Source organism: Cottoperca gobio, chromosome 15, assembly GCF_900634415.1.
Source record: "Cottoperca gobio chromosome 15, fCotGob3.1, whole genome shotgun sequence".
NCBI lineage: Eukaryota > Metazoa > Chordata > Actinopteri > Perciformes > Bovichtidae > Cottoperca > Cottoperca gobio.
The window spans coordinates 15058427-15072971 of record NC_041369.1 but is presented as its reverse complement, the minus strand read 5'-3'; the positions used below and the strand labels follow the sequence as shown (position 1 = coordinate 15072971).

Below are 14545 nucleotides of genomic sequence, written 5' to 3'. Positions count from 1 at the left end.
AACCACATGACTCTTTCAGCTGTTACCACAGGGACTCAACCGGAATCCTTCCTATTAATGTTGCCTTTTTCACAGACAATTTCAGAATTATGTTTCCTTCATCCGATGGCCAAAATGTCAATTTGACCATAAACCATGAAGTCTGAATAGTTAATGAGTCTGTACCATAACACTGTTAATATTTGTACCATTAAAAGGTTATAAATCTGCATTAATTGATTTGCTCAGTCATTAACATTTAGATCTGTACATCTGTAGAGAATTTTTTGCATTTGAGTACAGGGGTATGAATGTAAATCACATGTATGGTTGTATGCCCCTGCTACAAGGGGATAATCAGAGAAAGGGTATGTCAAGATGTGTGTCTTTGTGCAGAATGTTCTTAAAGAGATTGGACTTGATTAATGCAAAAACAGAGAGCAAAACCTTTTAGTTTAAGATTTATTTGAGCTCCGACCCTGCGCTTTATTTCAGCTTTGTTGGTAGACTATACCACTGTTTACTTTTGACAGCTAGTGTGGAAGCAACATGATAATTGGGAACCGTTTGTCCTTGATGGCCCGTATGACGCATCTTGGATTATTTTGAGGTTGTCAAGTTCAGACATAGTTTGGTATTAGCTATTACGTCGAATAGATTTGGGGCAGAGATAAAAATAGGTCTTTGTCAGTAGACAATTGGGAAAGATTTAGTGTCATGTCAGCTCTATGACATGTAACAATGGGTGTAGAGCACATAAGAGGCTCCAGCTGTTGTAGTGAAAGTATGGCTATAACACAAGCCTAGCACTGTTAAGGATGTCAAATCCCCCTGATTCGCCTCAACCTGCTCTGGGTTGATCAGTAGCCCCCCTGAGAGGACATGCACACTCAAGTGACAAGCTTGAGCTAATCACGATGATGAGGGTAGAGAAGGCCTCAGCTTAATGGGAGCACAGAGAGATCAGGGCAATGCCTTAGGGAAGCCTAACATACAAGATAACATGAGGAAATACAGAGAGGGAAAGTGCAGCTCTACACCAAACAGGGCTTTAACTATGTTCCTTTTTTTGCCCTGCAGGTTTGATGTTATGGCATGATACATCTCTTGTGCTTTCAACCTTCCTACTTTGTTGTGTATATCTAGTGGATAGCTTATCGATGTTTCCATGTCTGTCAATGGAAGCATGCTCAAGAGCCTGTTGATAATGCCAAAGTAATTCTAGACCTCATCACATGAGATCTGTTACAGATGCATTATTACTTTTCCATAAGTGAAGAGCTCAATGCAGTGTATGTACAATTATACATGTTGTATTTCAATGTTTCAATGCCTCCCAATCAGGTAACTTGATGACATATTGGAGGTTTAATTTCACCCTAACTGAATAACTGCCTGCTGCCCCCACCTCATACATTCTCTGTGGCTGCTTTTTGTATAGGGTTTCAATGGTTCATTGACTATTGATCATTTACTTTGCATTCCTAGTCATCATGGGAATATTGAGAGGGGATTATACTCTTTTATGAGAAGCAAATGTGTCCCCTGATCTGCATTTCTTTGCTAAAATATATTTGAAAATTAGAGGGGGAAACAAAGAGGGAGAGATGAAGGGACATAAAAAGAGAAATAGAGATGTAGAGGTAGGTAAAGGTTTTTATCCTGAGGTATAAATGGGTGACTGGACTCATTCCAGGAACAATTTCCCACTGCTGCCAAGATAAGACTGTACAAGTTGGATTGCATTTTAGATTGACCCATTTTGAGAAGTTTAAATCTCTATCCCTGTTTTAGACTCTCAGTTCCCTCGGGGACATAATTTAAAAGTTCAAAGATATTGTATTAGAGCTAGCCATTACTTAAAGATAACATCCTGCACAACAGCCAAAAGAGAAACGAATGTGATGGAAAAGTGCGATACAGTAGCATGGTCAATACGTTATGGTCCCTTTGCAATCAACCTTCCATAACTGCAGGCACAACAGTAAACTTGAGGCTGTATTTGTGTAAATCAGTGGTGCATGAAATACTGTGAAGTCAAAGGCATACAGAGGTACTGTGTAGGGCGTAGTGAAACATCTTTGGTTATTTCATTACCAGAGGCACACGCAACAACTTCTACATAATTGCAAACATAAAATTGCCTCTTTTTCTTTCATTTGAAATCAGCGCACTTGGAGCCGTGGTGTTTTGAAAATTAACTTCCGCTAACTGAAGTCTGGAAGTGCAGAACTGCTGTCAGCAAATATACATTATAAAGTAGCCCCTTAAACTAAATTAGCCTGGGAGAGATAAGACATTTGACTGCTGTGTTCTGCCGTTTCTTGAGACAAAGCAACTGAAAAATAGAGTCACCAAAAAGCCATTTAAACAATAGCTTTAAATTACACATGACGGCACATGTCAAAGTTGTTTTGTTGTTGAATAAAGAGTTAAATTATGCTACTGTACGAATTAAACAATAACCATATTCAGCACCAACCAAAGTAAATTAGGCTGAGAAAATGTTTTTAGTTGCCCCTGTTAGTTTATATTTACCTGACACACTATGGTGTGACCGTGGTTTCCACTGACAAAGTCAATATCTCTAGCAGAAAGAAACTCACAAGACTTCAAACATTAAACAAATCTCAAACGTTACATTTCAAAAAGGTACAGTTTGCATCTGGATGGTGTGAAAGTAGCTGCAGTGGTTATCGGAGAGATGCCAGCAATCTGTCTCTGGGTGACTGTCAGCCAGGGATACGTACATAAACTGACAATACACACACTCACTTACTCACACATAGAACCACTGCCCAACACATGCACTATCTGCCTGTCTCTGTTACCATGGAAACTGACAGGCCTCCCATTGAAAAATTCTAAAAATGCAGATGTGTGTGTGTGTGTGTGTGTGTGTGTGTGTGTGTGTGTGTGTGTGTGTGTGTGTGCATTTCACAGATTGCAGTGTGTGGAGATGAGTAAGGACACATGTGCACCTACAGTATCATTCAGATACAGTAAGTAGGCCAATGTTAATGCATGCAACAAATAAGTGTATTTGTATCTATATTTCATCATCAGTGTAGCTGCTGGAGCATGTGTGAAATGTCAACTTGTTTCAGAAAATACGACATGAAATTGATACTTACTCTGATGAGTCTATGAAGTATATCCCGAGGGCCCCGATGCTTAGTGCAAAGACTAACACCACCTGAGGAGAGAAAGTCACAGACGAAAGAGAAATTACTTCAATGCATAGATCTGGTCATTTATGCACTCTATAGTAAACAAAGTATTCAGTTTGGGCGGACACAATAGGAAACACTAGTTACAGTGTCTGTAATTAAACAGTGACTTGCCTCCTGTGGGTTGCATTTATTTTTTTTAAACATGCACTGAATAATGAATGCTCTCCCTCATGTCAGCAAATACAGCCTATTAAATACATTATACAGAGTCAAGCCAGCACATTCACAGGAAGCAAAGAAAGGACACACATTTGTAAGCTCAACTGCACAGAAGAACAGCCACAATGTGTCGGGGTGTTGAGAGGAAGTGCTTAGACAGGACCACCGTTATCAAGTGTTGACATGCACTCCTCAACTACTGCGCTGAGTCAGTGCTTGCATTGTGTGAGATTGTGGCCCTGCTGGACTGCGGTGTGTATAATGTTTCAGTGACTATATGTGGCTGGTAAGGTAAGGCAACCTGAGCTCTGCATCTAAACAAGTTATTTAATCTTGTGGAGAGACTTAAACCACTTTTCTTCTGTTTGAAAATAAATAAATTAAATAGAATTAAAATGTATTTAATTAAATGCCACACAGTAAAAGTATAGAATGTTCTGTTGTTTGACAAAAGGAGGACATTTCTTTTAAAGTTCAGCCCTGGTGATTAATGATGTTAGTGACCTGTTTAAGAGCAAAATTCAGCTTCATCATGTTCAACACCGAAGAAATAAATGGCAAAATGTGCCACAAAAATCGCCTCCAGCAAACTACACTTGCAAACAATGAGTTCACATCAACATTGGAGCTGCAACATCGACCATCGATTAGACAGAAAAAGACTATTTTGATAAACGATTCATCATTAGTGTTAATTTTCATGCAAAAATGGCAGAACATGCTGTTTTAAGCCTCTGAAATGTGGAGATTTTCTGTTTTATATCATATGAAACTGAATATCTTCTGGGTTTTGGACTGACAAAACAAGACATTTAAAGGCCTCACCATGGACTGGGATCGACATTGTCCAATATGTTCTGACATTTTATAGACCAAACTATTAATCTAGAAAATAATTGGCAGATTAATCGATAGTGAAAATAATCACTATTATCATCATCTTCGCAAACAGCTGAGCAACATAGCCATGCACAATAGTTCCTCCCCTGTGATCATTTCTCCCATTCAGCCAACTCACAATAGGAGCCCAATGTCCCTGTTGATTGTGCCATTCATTATTGATGATGGGAGCTTGATTACTTTCATGTGAGGGTCCTTTGGATCGATTCTATGCATTGTGGCTGAGGTATTAAGTAAACACTGCCTATCCCCTTGCATTTTTAATGGCTTGCTGCTTGAATGGAGGACGATGGCAATCCTGGTCACGGAGTTGCCCAGGATAGGAATTACCTTACAAGCCAAAGACATCAATGATGCGCCACACAAAGGAGATGGGGAGAAGACTCTCTAGCTGAAAGTCTACAATAACATAAAGCTTTTTGAATGAAACACATTCCGCTGGTAGGAAGGGAATCAGATCACTGCCCTATACAGACAACAAGATGGCATGGTATGATTACAGTGTGATTGATTATATTGTGCAGGTGTAAGGTAAATGCCAAAGCCAAACTGGCTAAAGACTACTATCTGGGGATGCGGAGATAGAAAGAAGTGAGGTTGCTAGATATTTGTAGTCCACTCTTCACCTCTGCTTAAGGCCTGTGGGCTACATTAGAAGCATCTAGCATAGCAAACTCTAATCTTCAAACAAACTGTTGGTGGTTGATGTTGCATTTTGGGTAATGCACCAGGTAAAACACCAGGTTTTGACAAGGATGCATGGAATTAAAAAGACAATATCTCTGGTTGTGCTACAACGATTTTGATTCGAAAATGAAAATGAGTAGACGTCATCAAATCTCAGGAGCCCAGACGAGAGAAGGCTCTTTCTGTGGGACTCGACTCTGACAGTTCCCCCCTAACATGGAGAGTACATATAGATGCAGATACACTGACATTTCCTTGGAGCTAGTTTGTGCTTCTACTGTTTATGGAAGTAGCAGGGTCAAAAGGGTTAATAAAGAGAAAGAGAGGATGGGAGAAAAGGGCTCAGAGAGAAGTATGGTTGAGCAGTGGTTGGTTGATGAAAAGCTGAGCAGTGAACAGTGAACACCCAGCGATGAGCTGAGGATATAAGAAGCGTCATCATCTTAAACTGACCCAGTTATTCAGCTGTGAAAGCCAGTCCATCCCCCCACCCTTTCTCTCACACACACACACACACACAATGTCTACGAGGGCTAGCTATCGACGTCAAACCCACAATCTACCAAAGACAACCAACCGAGCAACCGCCACTGCAAATTAAGACCAACGTAATAACACTCAGGGGGAACCTACAAGGAAAAGGGGCATTCCCTCCGCCTACAAAAGAAAGTGATACATTTAAAAAAGGATTGCTAAGGCTGGCCCTGCAGTTGTTTATGACTTAATCAGATTGTTTACATGCAGATTTCATGATTCACATGTGACAAGATGACAGTGAGTCAGAGCCGACAAACTGCATGTGTCAGAGGAGCAGCATTCAGACGTGATGACTATGTTTTCTCGTTTAATACTCATGTATGTGTTCATTGGTGTACCCTTTCCTTGCCATACTGGAAGACTAGAAGTGTAAAAGAGGGCAGTGAGAGATTATGTGTGTGTGTGTGTGGGGGGGGGTTCAAGTAGCAGTATTGCAAGTGGGCTAAATGTGGTAGCTCTCCCATTACACCGTTAACACATAATAACCCTAACTTACATGTATAAACACACGTGCGAGTCTGACGCTCTCAGTTTATTTGGCCGCCTAAAGAATTTTCGAGAGCTCATCGCGGCTTGCCAGTGGAAGAAATATGAAGTGCTCTAAAACTGAGGCAGAATTTCACAGGAGACTTTTTCCTGCAACAGGGATCCTGTCTAATGACTTCCTCGGACTCTTAAATGCACCCTGTGACAGGGAGAGAGTCTTACAGACAGGTGATGTGGGCTGACAACGTACGGAATAATCGCTTCACATTAAGGACAACTACCCAGGTCAAGAGAGCGGTGACTCAAAGCCTCTTCGGCATTTCAGTCAGACAGGACTCTCTGAAAGATGTTCTGTTTACACGCATGGATACATGTATTATGATTCATGGAAAATTCATTTAAGAAAACTGTTTATAGATAGTAACCAGATGGGAATGTCTTGTGTTTGGGCTAATTCCAGTGAATGAAAATACCTGAAGAATTACGACACTTAATCACAGACGACAAGTGACAGTTACAGTTGTTTCAGTAAACGCTCTAAAACGTTTGTTAATGTTCAAGCACTCCAGCGATAAATGTAATGATGACTATTGTCAGTCGGGAGCAAAGGACGAAGTCAGGTGACACGGTAGAGCCACAAACTCTGCGTAGGGAAGAGGTCGGGGCGAATAGGAGGCTCAACAAAAATGGGTCAGGGTTGCTTTTTGCTTCCCTACTTCTGACTGACAGTGAGCAAGTGTTCCTTAACCTTAAGGGATTACAATTCTATTCATGATAAAAACCTTAAACAACAAAGTCATTCTAACCCATAGCGTTGTCATATCATAAAATCTCTTTTTTTTTTAAACTGTTTTGAAAGAAACAAATGAAATCATCCTGCTTGTGAAGGTGTCATTCTGGAGGACAGTTATAAAGAACATTTTGTTGTTTATTTGGAGTATTTGTTTACAAAAGTCCAAATATTATAATAAACTATGACACCTACCTTGGCACACATTACAAAATTGGCTCCCTCTTATTAAATCATTTAGTTGTTTTGTCAGTGAGGTCAAAGGGCGACAACATCTTGTTTGGTCTATTAGTCATCTCAACTACTGAGTGGAGGATTGGTGTCAAAATGTTCAGTATGCCTCTGGTAGATAATCTGATATAATTGTATGTGACGGGTGTTGTCCAACGTAGAAACATCTTTTAGAGTACAAGTTGTCATTGGTTAATATTCCATTGTTGGAAGATGGACAGATGTGTGTCGCTTAATTCCTCTGTAAACAGAACCTATTATGCCATAATTAGTGTATTACACTTTGTCCGTTTAATTATCATTATTATTATTATTATTCATCATAGATTTATAATAAAATCCACTGTTCACTGATCATCATCCATTAAAAACCTTGGCACATAGCGTACGGAGGAAAATTGGACTATTTTAATCCGAAGCTATTTTAGTTCATTTATGAAATGAGAAACCTACTTGTGCAACATATTAATAAAATCCAAAGCCTGGGGCTAATGAGGCAGCCCAAATGTGAGCTGATTTGCATGCTATTATTACAGAGCTTCTCGAGGTCGACACCAAAGGCAGGAAAACAAGTATCCTTGCGGGTACGTTAGGTGAGAAATGAGAGGAAATCTGAACTAAAATATCAAAACCTGAAATAAATACTTTCTAAGAATCATAATGGGTTCCCCAAGATTACATGAGCGGGAATCCTTGGTGGGGAGTCAAGAATGCCCATCAGTACTGTGTGGCATCAGGATAAGCTTGTTCATTAATCTGGCCTGGCTCGCAGCGTTAGCCAGAAAGAGAAGTTCCAAAATGTCCGATTGATGCTTCAGCCAAGGATTTCAGGTTCACAGCCAAGTAAAGCTCCGGCCAAACCAGTGTACTCTTTCTGCTTTTCCTTTGGCTTTAATCCCTAAACATACATCAGTGGGTTTCAAACAAATGAAAAGAGCTTCAGTCAGTGTATATTAATCCGTATGACATAGAAAACAAATGCAACTCTATAGCATATCTATCATTTGTCATCCATTCTCCAAGTGTTTGCTTTCATAACAAATACTCCTACGTTAAAGTTTCAATGCAAATTGAGACACAAAGGGAAACAGAATCACATGTTGGTGCAGGAGGAGAGAAAGTGAGCTCCTATGAATGTCAACAAATGAAACTTCCATTAAACTCTGATGGCATGAATCCATACATCGGCAAACATCGTGATCTCCCTCACCTTCAAATGGCAGGTGGTTCGAGACAGAGTCCGCCAGTGTAGGTTTGATCTGACATCGTGTCAGAAGAACATGCTCTGTATTTCAGTCACACACTGCTTAACTCCACACACACACTACTCCCACTGTGTGACTGAACAGACGTACCGCAGGCATACCAATTCATACCAGAGCATCCTTACCAGTTGGACAAGAATGACTAAACATGGGCAGTTTCATTCATTGGTGATTAATCATTTAAAAAAAGGAGCTATACACATGAACATGAACCAAGGACTGACAATTAAAAAACAAATAGTGTACATAATGTTTTATTGCTACATAGATATAACTATCCGTTGCCCAAATTCAAATAAAAGAACACACTTTATTTAAGAATGGAAAGTCCACTTCAGACTGTCTAAGGCTCTGTCTGCTAACATTAAGCCTCTGCACAGCCTTTCCAATGACATGAATGCTAATTGCCATTTCCAAAATAAAATTCACTCAAAACAGTTTTTATTAGTCAAAATAGACAAGCCCAATCATTGAGAGCCATTGATACCCAGATTTCAAATATACAATTCATAAATGATGAGAGGAGCAAAGGACAAAACAGGCAGAATACAAGCTGAAGCCTGAGTAAGTTGTGAAGTAGTGTGTGTCGGAGTCGGAGAAATAAGATGCTGGTCATAATTACTACATGAATTATTCTTCCATTCTGTCATGCTGGGCACTTCGACAAGTCTAGATGACATGATGTACATCTCTAATCTGTCTTTATTTATTTTCAGTAGCCGCTAAACATGCAAGCCTATCTTTAAGAAAAGAAGGTATTTGAAATTTGATATCCGATTTGTCCGGTCAGTGCGGAGGAGGGAGAAATAAGCTCGACAAGGCAACACAGTCCTTCCGCTCTTTGCTCTGCTCATATCTGCTCCTGCCCGACCCTCCCACAGCCAGCTCCTTTTGTGTTGCCGTCCAAGGTCATAGCAATGGTACGAAGGAGGAGAACAGGGGGTGGGTAGAAGGTCGTTACCCTGTCGTTCAAAAATCATCTGTATCATTCATCCACATGTTTTATTGTTCAATGAGCATGTAAGGATTATGCTTCACACAAAACATGAACTGTACAACCTGAACCTATTGACGGTAGTAAAAAAAAAAAATGGTAAGATATTTTCTATTTATTTTGACGTACGTTTTTCTACTTAAGTTACAAATAATGCGATATATCATAGATGACCGTCACAAACGACCTTGGGTCTGGAGAAAAGTGTGGATTTGCCTTAATTCTGGTACAACACTAGAAGAACTTTGTATATCAAAAAGTATTTATTTTCACTGTCAATACTGCTGCTGCTGATATCACTAATATTCCTTCACTCCACTAACTTCCCGTCACTCTGTTCTTTGCTCCAAAAGATTTTCCTCTCGAAGGCAAGAGGGATTGATTTCGCCGCAAGGAAGCAAATAGTTTGGGGTGATGTGTGTTGAATGAAACATGTTCAATTATGAAACAGTTCTGCAGACAGAGACTGCATCTCGAGTCAATCACGATTCTATGGGCATGGAAAAAGGAAACTTCGTCTATAGCAAAGATGGTGTGAAAGATTGTCATTTATTTGAATCTGACATCGCAGAATTGGAAAGGTGATAGTACTGGGACTTTGCCTGATTTTGACGTGTGAAAATACAAACACGGTGTGAAATGTAACACTTTCAGAACGCTGACTCAGCTTAAAATGAACTTTGGCATCGTCAACAGGGCAGGTGCAAATCAACAAGCCGTAACAAGCAGACAGACATGTGCTCGTTTGCATGTATCTGAGATCACCCTCCACAAAGCTATATTACTAAATATAATAACTAGATGAGTAACTGCCAACTATTTTGATAATCAATTAATCGTTTGTCAGTAAAGAAAAAAAAATTCTTCTTAAATTTGAATATTTTCTGGTTTCCTTCGTCTTAATTGCACACTAAAAATATTTAGAATAAGATATTCAAAGACTCATCTTCTGCTTTAGGACATTGCGTTAGGCATTTTTCCCTTTTTTTCTGACATGTTATACACAGAAAATATTAATCAATAATGAAAACAATTGTAATAAGTTGCAGCCCCTAAAATAAATGATATGTCTATTTGCATACCCAGTCTTACTCTTCAGACAGCAGACGGTGCATTATTTCATTTTACATAACAAGGATGTATTGTAAACAAACTGCCAGGCCCCAACAATGTTTTCTTTAATCTCCGAAAGGAAATGGAATTTCATAAATCAAAAACACAACAACTGAAACTGCAGCCCTGGATTTGGCTCCACTTAACCTTGGTGGCCCTTAAGAGACGCCCACATATTGTGGTACCTAGGCAACAGCAACAGTGATTGACGGGGGAGAGGGTGGTAAGGGGGTCGGTGTGAAGGAAAGCCTCTCAGGTCTGACAGGATGACAGCTTATAAAATGAGCATCTGTCCACGGGAGATGAAGAGGAGGCCTTCGGGCATCTGTTATAGACGGACAGGACAACCAGTCTGAAAAATATCCTCTAAAATATCTTTTGCTACTGTGAGAGATGAGAGAAGTGTCACTGCCGAATGAAACAATCCCAACAGAGGTGAACCTTTTGAGGTGTACAGTATCCTCGGGATACTAGGTAAGGCAAGTCACACTTCCTCTACAGCATTCCTGTGTCTAATGGCAGCCTTCCCAAGAGAACGACATTGTGACCATGACCTTGAATCTTCGCAGAGGATTCCAAAAGGACAAAAGAGATGGAGAGAAAGAGGTAGAGGAGATAGAAAAGATGGTGGTGATGATGACAGGAGATGGGAGGAATGAGAGACTATTAGAGATAGCTCCCCTCCTCGGGACATAAGGAGCGTTAAGAGGTGGCAGGAACTGGCTTGTGGCTGAGACAGAATGAGAGCGAGAGAGAGAGAGAGCAGCTGAAGAGAAAGAGAAGCGGAGGGATGGAGAATATTAGAGCATGTCCTCTAAGGCACAGCAAGAGCTTAAATGCCACAGCGTGTACACGCCCGTGCACGTGTCTTCACCTCTTTGCGAGCGAGCACGCGTACATCATGTGTGTATGTCTTCAACCTTTGCGTGCGTGCGTTTGTCCATGAGACAGAAAGGAGGACCCCTACTGGGATTATTCCAGCGCAGAGAAGATGAGAGGATGTGTGTGACCAGCCTGCAAATAGGGGAACATTCCTTAACTCATATCCATGCTCCAACCAAACACATGAGCATATAAAGTGTTCCTTTTGAGAACTGCAATAAATGTGCAGAATTTAAAATTGGGAGTTTATAGAAAGCAGTAACATCATTGCTCATTGTACATACAGTATGTATACGATGGCTAGAGGGAAACGTTGTTTTTAGTGTGAATGCTCTGACAGCTAATTCTAACTCGGTGGTAAATTAGCAATATATGAAAGATTTAAGTTCTGTGGAGGCTCTCCGTGACATAACACCACAAACTGATGAATTCTGGGTAAAGTGCGGCTTTTTGCTGCTGGACATCACAGGTCCACGAAATTGTTCCCATGCCTAAGGGTAATTAAAGTGTCAGTATGTTTGCCCCTGCCTACTACTGACCCTTCTGAGTGGAGGACGAACATGACAAGGACAGCACCCGGCACCCAGGACACATTTTTGGTTTTACTGCATGACAGTAAAATTCTAAAAAAAAAAAAACAATACAATTATCATCATCATGACTTTTCATGATGCAAATGAAAAAAAGTGACTGAATGCAGGAAAAAGTTGTCAGAAGAAGAAGTAGCTACATTAGGTCATATATGAACTTCCTATCAACAATCCTTACTATCCAACTTTAAAAAGATAAGAACCGTTAAAATACATAGTGTGTGGTAATATGTTTAATCTAATTGCTACTAATTTATGAATACAGTTCAGTAAGATATATGCATCACTGATGAATAAGGCTCCTACTTGTGCTAATTCATGCACCGCTGCTGGCCTTAGATTAAATCCTTAAAATGTCCTCTACTCTCACCCTCCCTGTATCTCATAAAGCTTCAATAAAAAGAAAATGCCTGATCTCCCACAAGAGAGGAGCACTGTGACTTGTTACCATCGCCCGTGCTATCGATTCATGACTTATATTCAAACAAGGCGGCTGCATAAATGTAGTGGATGCAGTGTTCGATAGACAGTACAAGAAAGAAAGATTGTCAAGAATCGAGTGGGTGGTCTGAAGGAATAAGAGGTCAAATGTGTAATTCCTACTGTGATACTCTAACTGCATCATCTGTGTTAGTCATAATCAGAATCAGAGTATATATATAATGATTATAATGATGATATAATGATCTTCTCAATATTTCCATTTACTGGGATTTGTAAACACCTTTGTCAAATGTATTTGTACCTTTATGTTTATCTCTCTATTGTTAGGAATTTAATCGTGCCATGTATCAACCAATATCCAGCTTGACATTTACATAACAGGTATAATTTCCCATCAGAACAATGAGAAATGACCACTCTACAGTAAGAAATGAGGAGAAAGAAAGGTGTGCTGTGTGAATACTAATAGGTCGTCTTTAAGTGGCTTCTTCTCCATCTGCTCTGCAGGTCATAACGTATTCAGGTCACTACACTGTTTTCCAGGCACCGGTTACTGCCACACAATTCCATTATGTGCCTTTAATCAGAGCATAAATCATCCCTGTCACAGTTAATAATATCAAAACTTTATCACACCAATGCCATTTCTATTACAATGCATGCAGAACAATTACTTTGTCTGATGCATATTGCCGAATTCAGCGAAACCTTTCATCCTTCTACAAATAATGTCGTTCTGCCTTTGGCAGCCAGAGGAAGAGCCCGGCGCTGCCAAATATGGAATTAAAAACTTCCTCTTCCCTCCCAATAAAGCAAATGGATCGACAAATCTTCTAAATGATGAAACAATATAGCTGCACCACATCCTGTTTTCTCTTTCTTTTCTTTAACCCCCCCCCCCCCCCCCCCCTTCTATATCACCAAGAGACTGGCGCATTGGTTTCATCTCAGAGGAGAAGCAGCGGTGACATGATCTTTATCTAATTAAATCAAGGTTTCGTTTAATTTCCCGAAGGTTAATGAGAAGTTTATCATCCGCGCCGAAGCCCACTTTCGCTCGCTAACAATGCTGTGGGTCCTGATAAGGTAGAAACCACGCTTGCAGCAAGGTGAGGAAAAGCTGTATTAGTATCCTGTGTTTGTTGGCAGGCTATGTGTAAAGTGGAGAGCAGCAGTATCTCAGTGTATCCTTCCTCTGTTTGCTCTCTGCCACATCAGATCAAACCCTACACACAGCTGTCCAGCTCAGTCAACAGGGTGGGCGGATGCCTGGAACCTGCCACGAATGACCTTAACACAATACCGCCGGCCATCAGCAGGAGGGGTGAATGTGTCACAATAAACATTTGTACCTATAGTTGCCTGTAAGGAGCTGAAGTCTCTCATATAATATTAAAAACAAAGCAATTATAGTTTATATTCAATTTCAGTCAGACTTACGTGGCCCTCAGTATGCTTCTGTAGTTTGAGATATGGTAGAGGAGAGCAACACAAGGGCAATTTGCAAATGGTTTATGCTCCTTTGCCTTTTGGGGTATCCATTATTAATTCCACTTAAGTCATGCAGTTATTCATTCGGTAGATAATTAATAGTCTCCGTGGCAAAAAGATAATCCAAATCCACCAGAAACAAAAAGTAAAGGATTTTACTCAGTAACAGAAAGTTCATTAAATACAATTGTACATGTTAAAAGAACCTCAAGTCGATGAACCTTTCGTTCCTGGCGGAGTCATGACCCTTATTAAGAAGACATTGAGCCAAACTCTACTTCAGTGTCCATCAGTTCCACCTCTCACCTTTCCTCTGATGATAGTCTGCTGGTTTGATTGATTGTTGACACCCTGTATCAATATTCAATGCCCAACACTTCAGTCAGTGAAAAGTTCAGCCGCCTGCTGCCTGGAAGTCTCGGCTCCTCCTGAGACTGAGGATTTTATAGGTTTAATATCAGTCGCAAGCCTTTTACAATCCCCCTCTCCATCCTGACGTATGACTGAAAGTGCCTCATAAAGCTGCTGAATACACTCATATCTCAAGCACCTGCATATATACATTCCTAAGTTCAAACCGGGCCTGAGGTAGAGCTCTTGTAAGTGTCTATCAATTCAAATAGGAGCTATGACTGCGACACAGTCTTGACTTTAATTCTTTCTGGCCTAAGCAAGCAGCAGCCTGACTACAGACCAGGGAGGAGCTGTGTTACCTTACTTAGAGTGTCAAACTCTACATGGTTTTAAAGCACAAAAAGAAATCT

The 14545-nt window shown here is 40.3% G+C and overlaps 1 protein-coding gene across 10 annotated transcripts in view; it reads right to left on the bottom strand.

The window, feature by feature from the left end:
* LOC115020475 (calcium-activated potassium channel subunit alpha-1) overlaps positions 1-14545 on the bottom strand; it is a 127653-nt gene that overhangs the window by 69008 nt on the left and 44100 nt on the right. For all 10 annotated transcript variants that reach the window (XM_029450525.1, XM_029450535.1, XM_029450533.1 and 7 more), the window contains exon 3: positions 3114-3175. In XM_029450525.1, coding sequence (XP_029306385.1) covers positions 3114-3175 — 62 coding nt within the window. The remainder of the gene's footprint in view (positions 1-3113; positions 3176-14545) is intronic.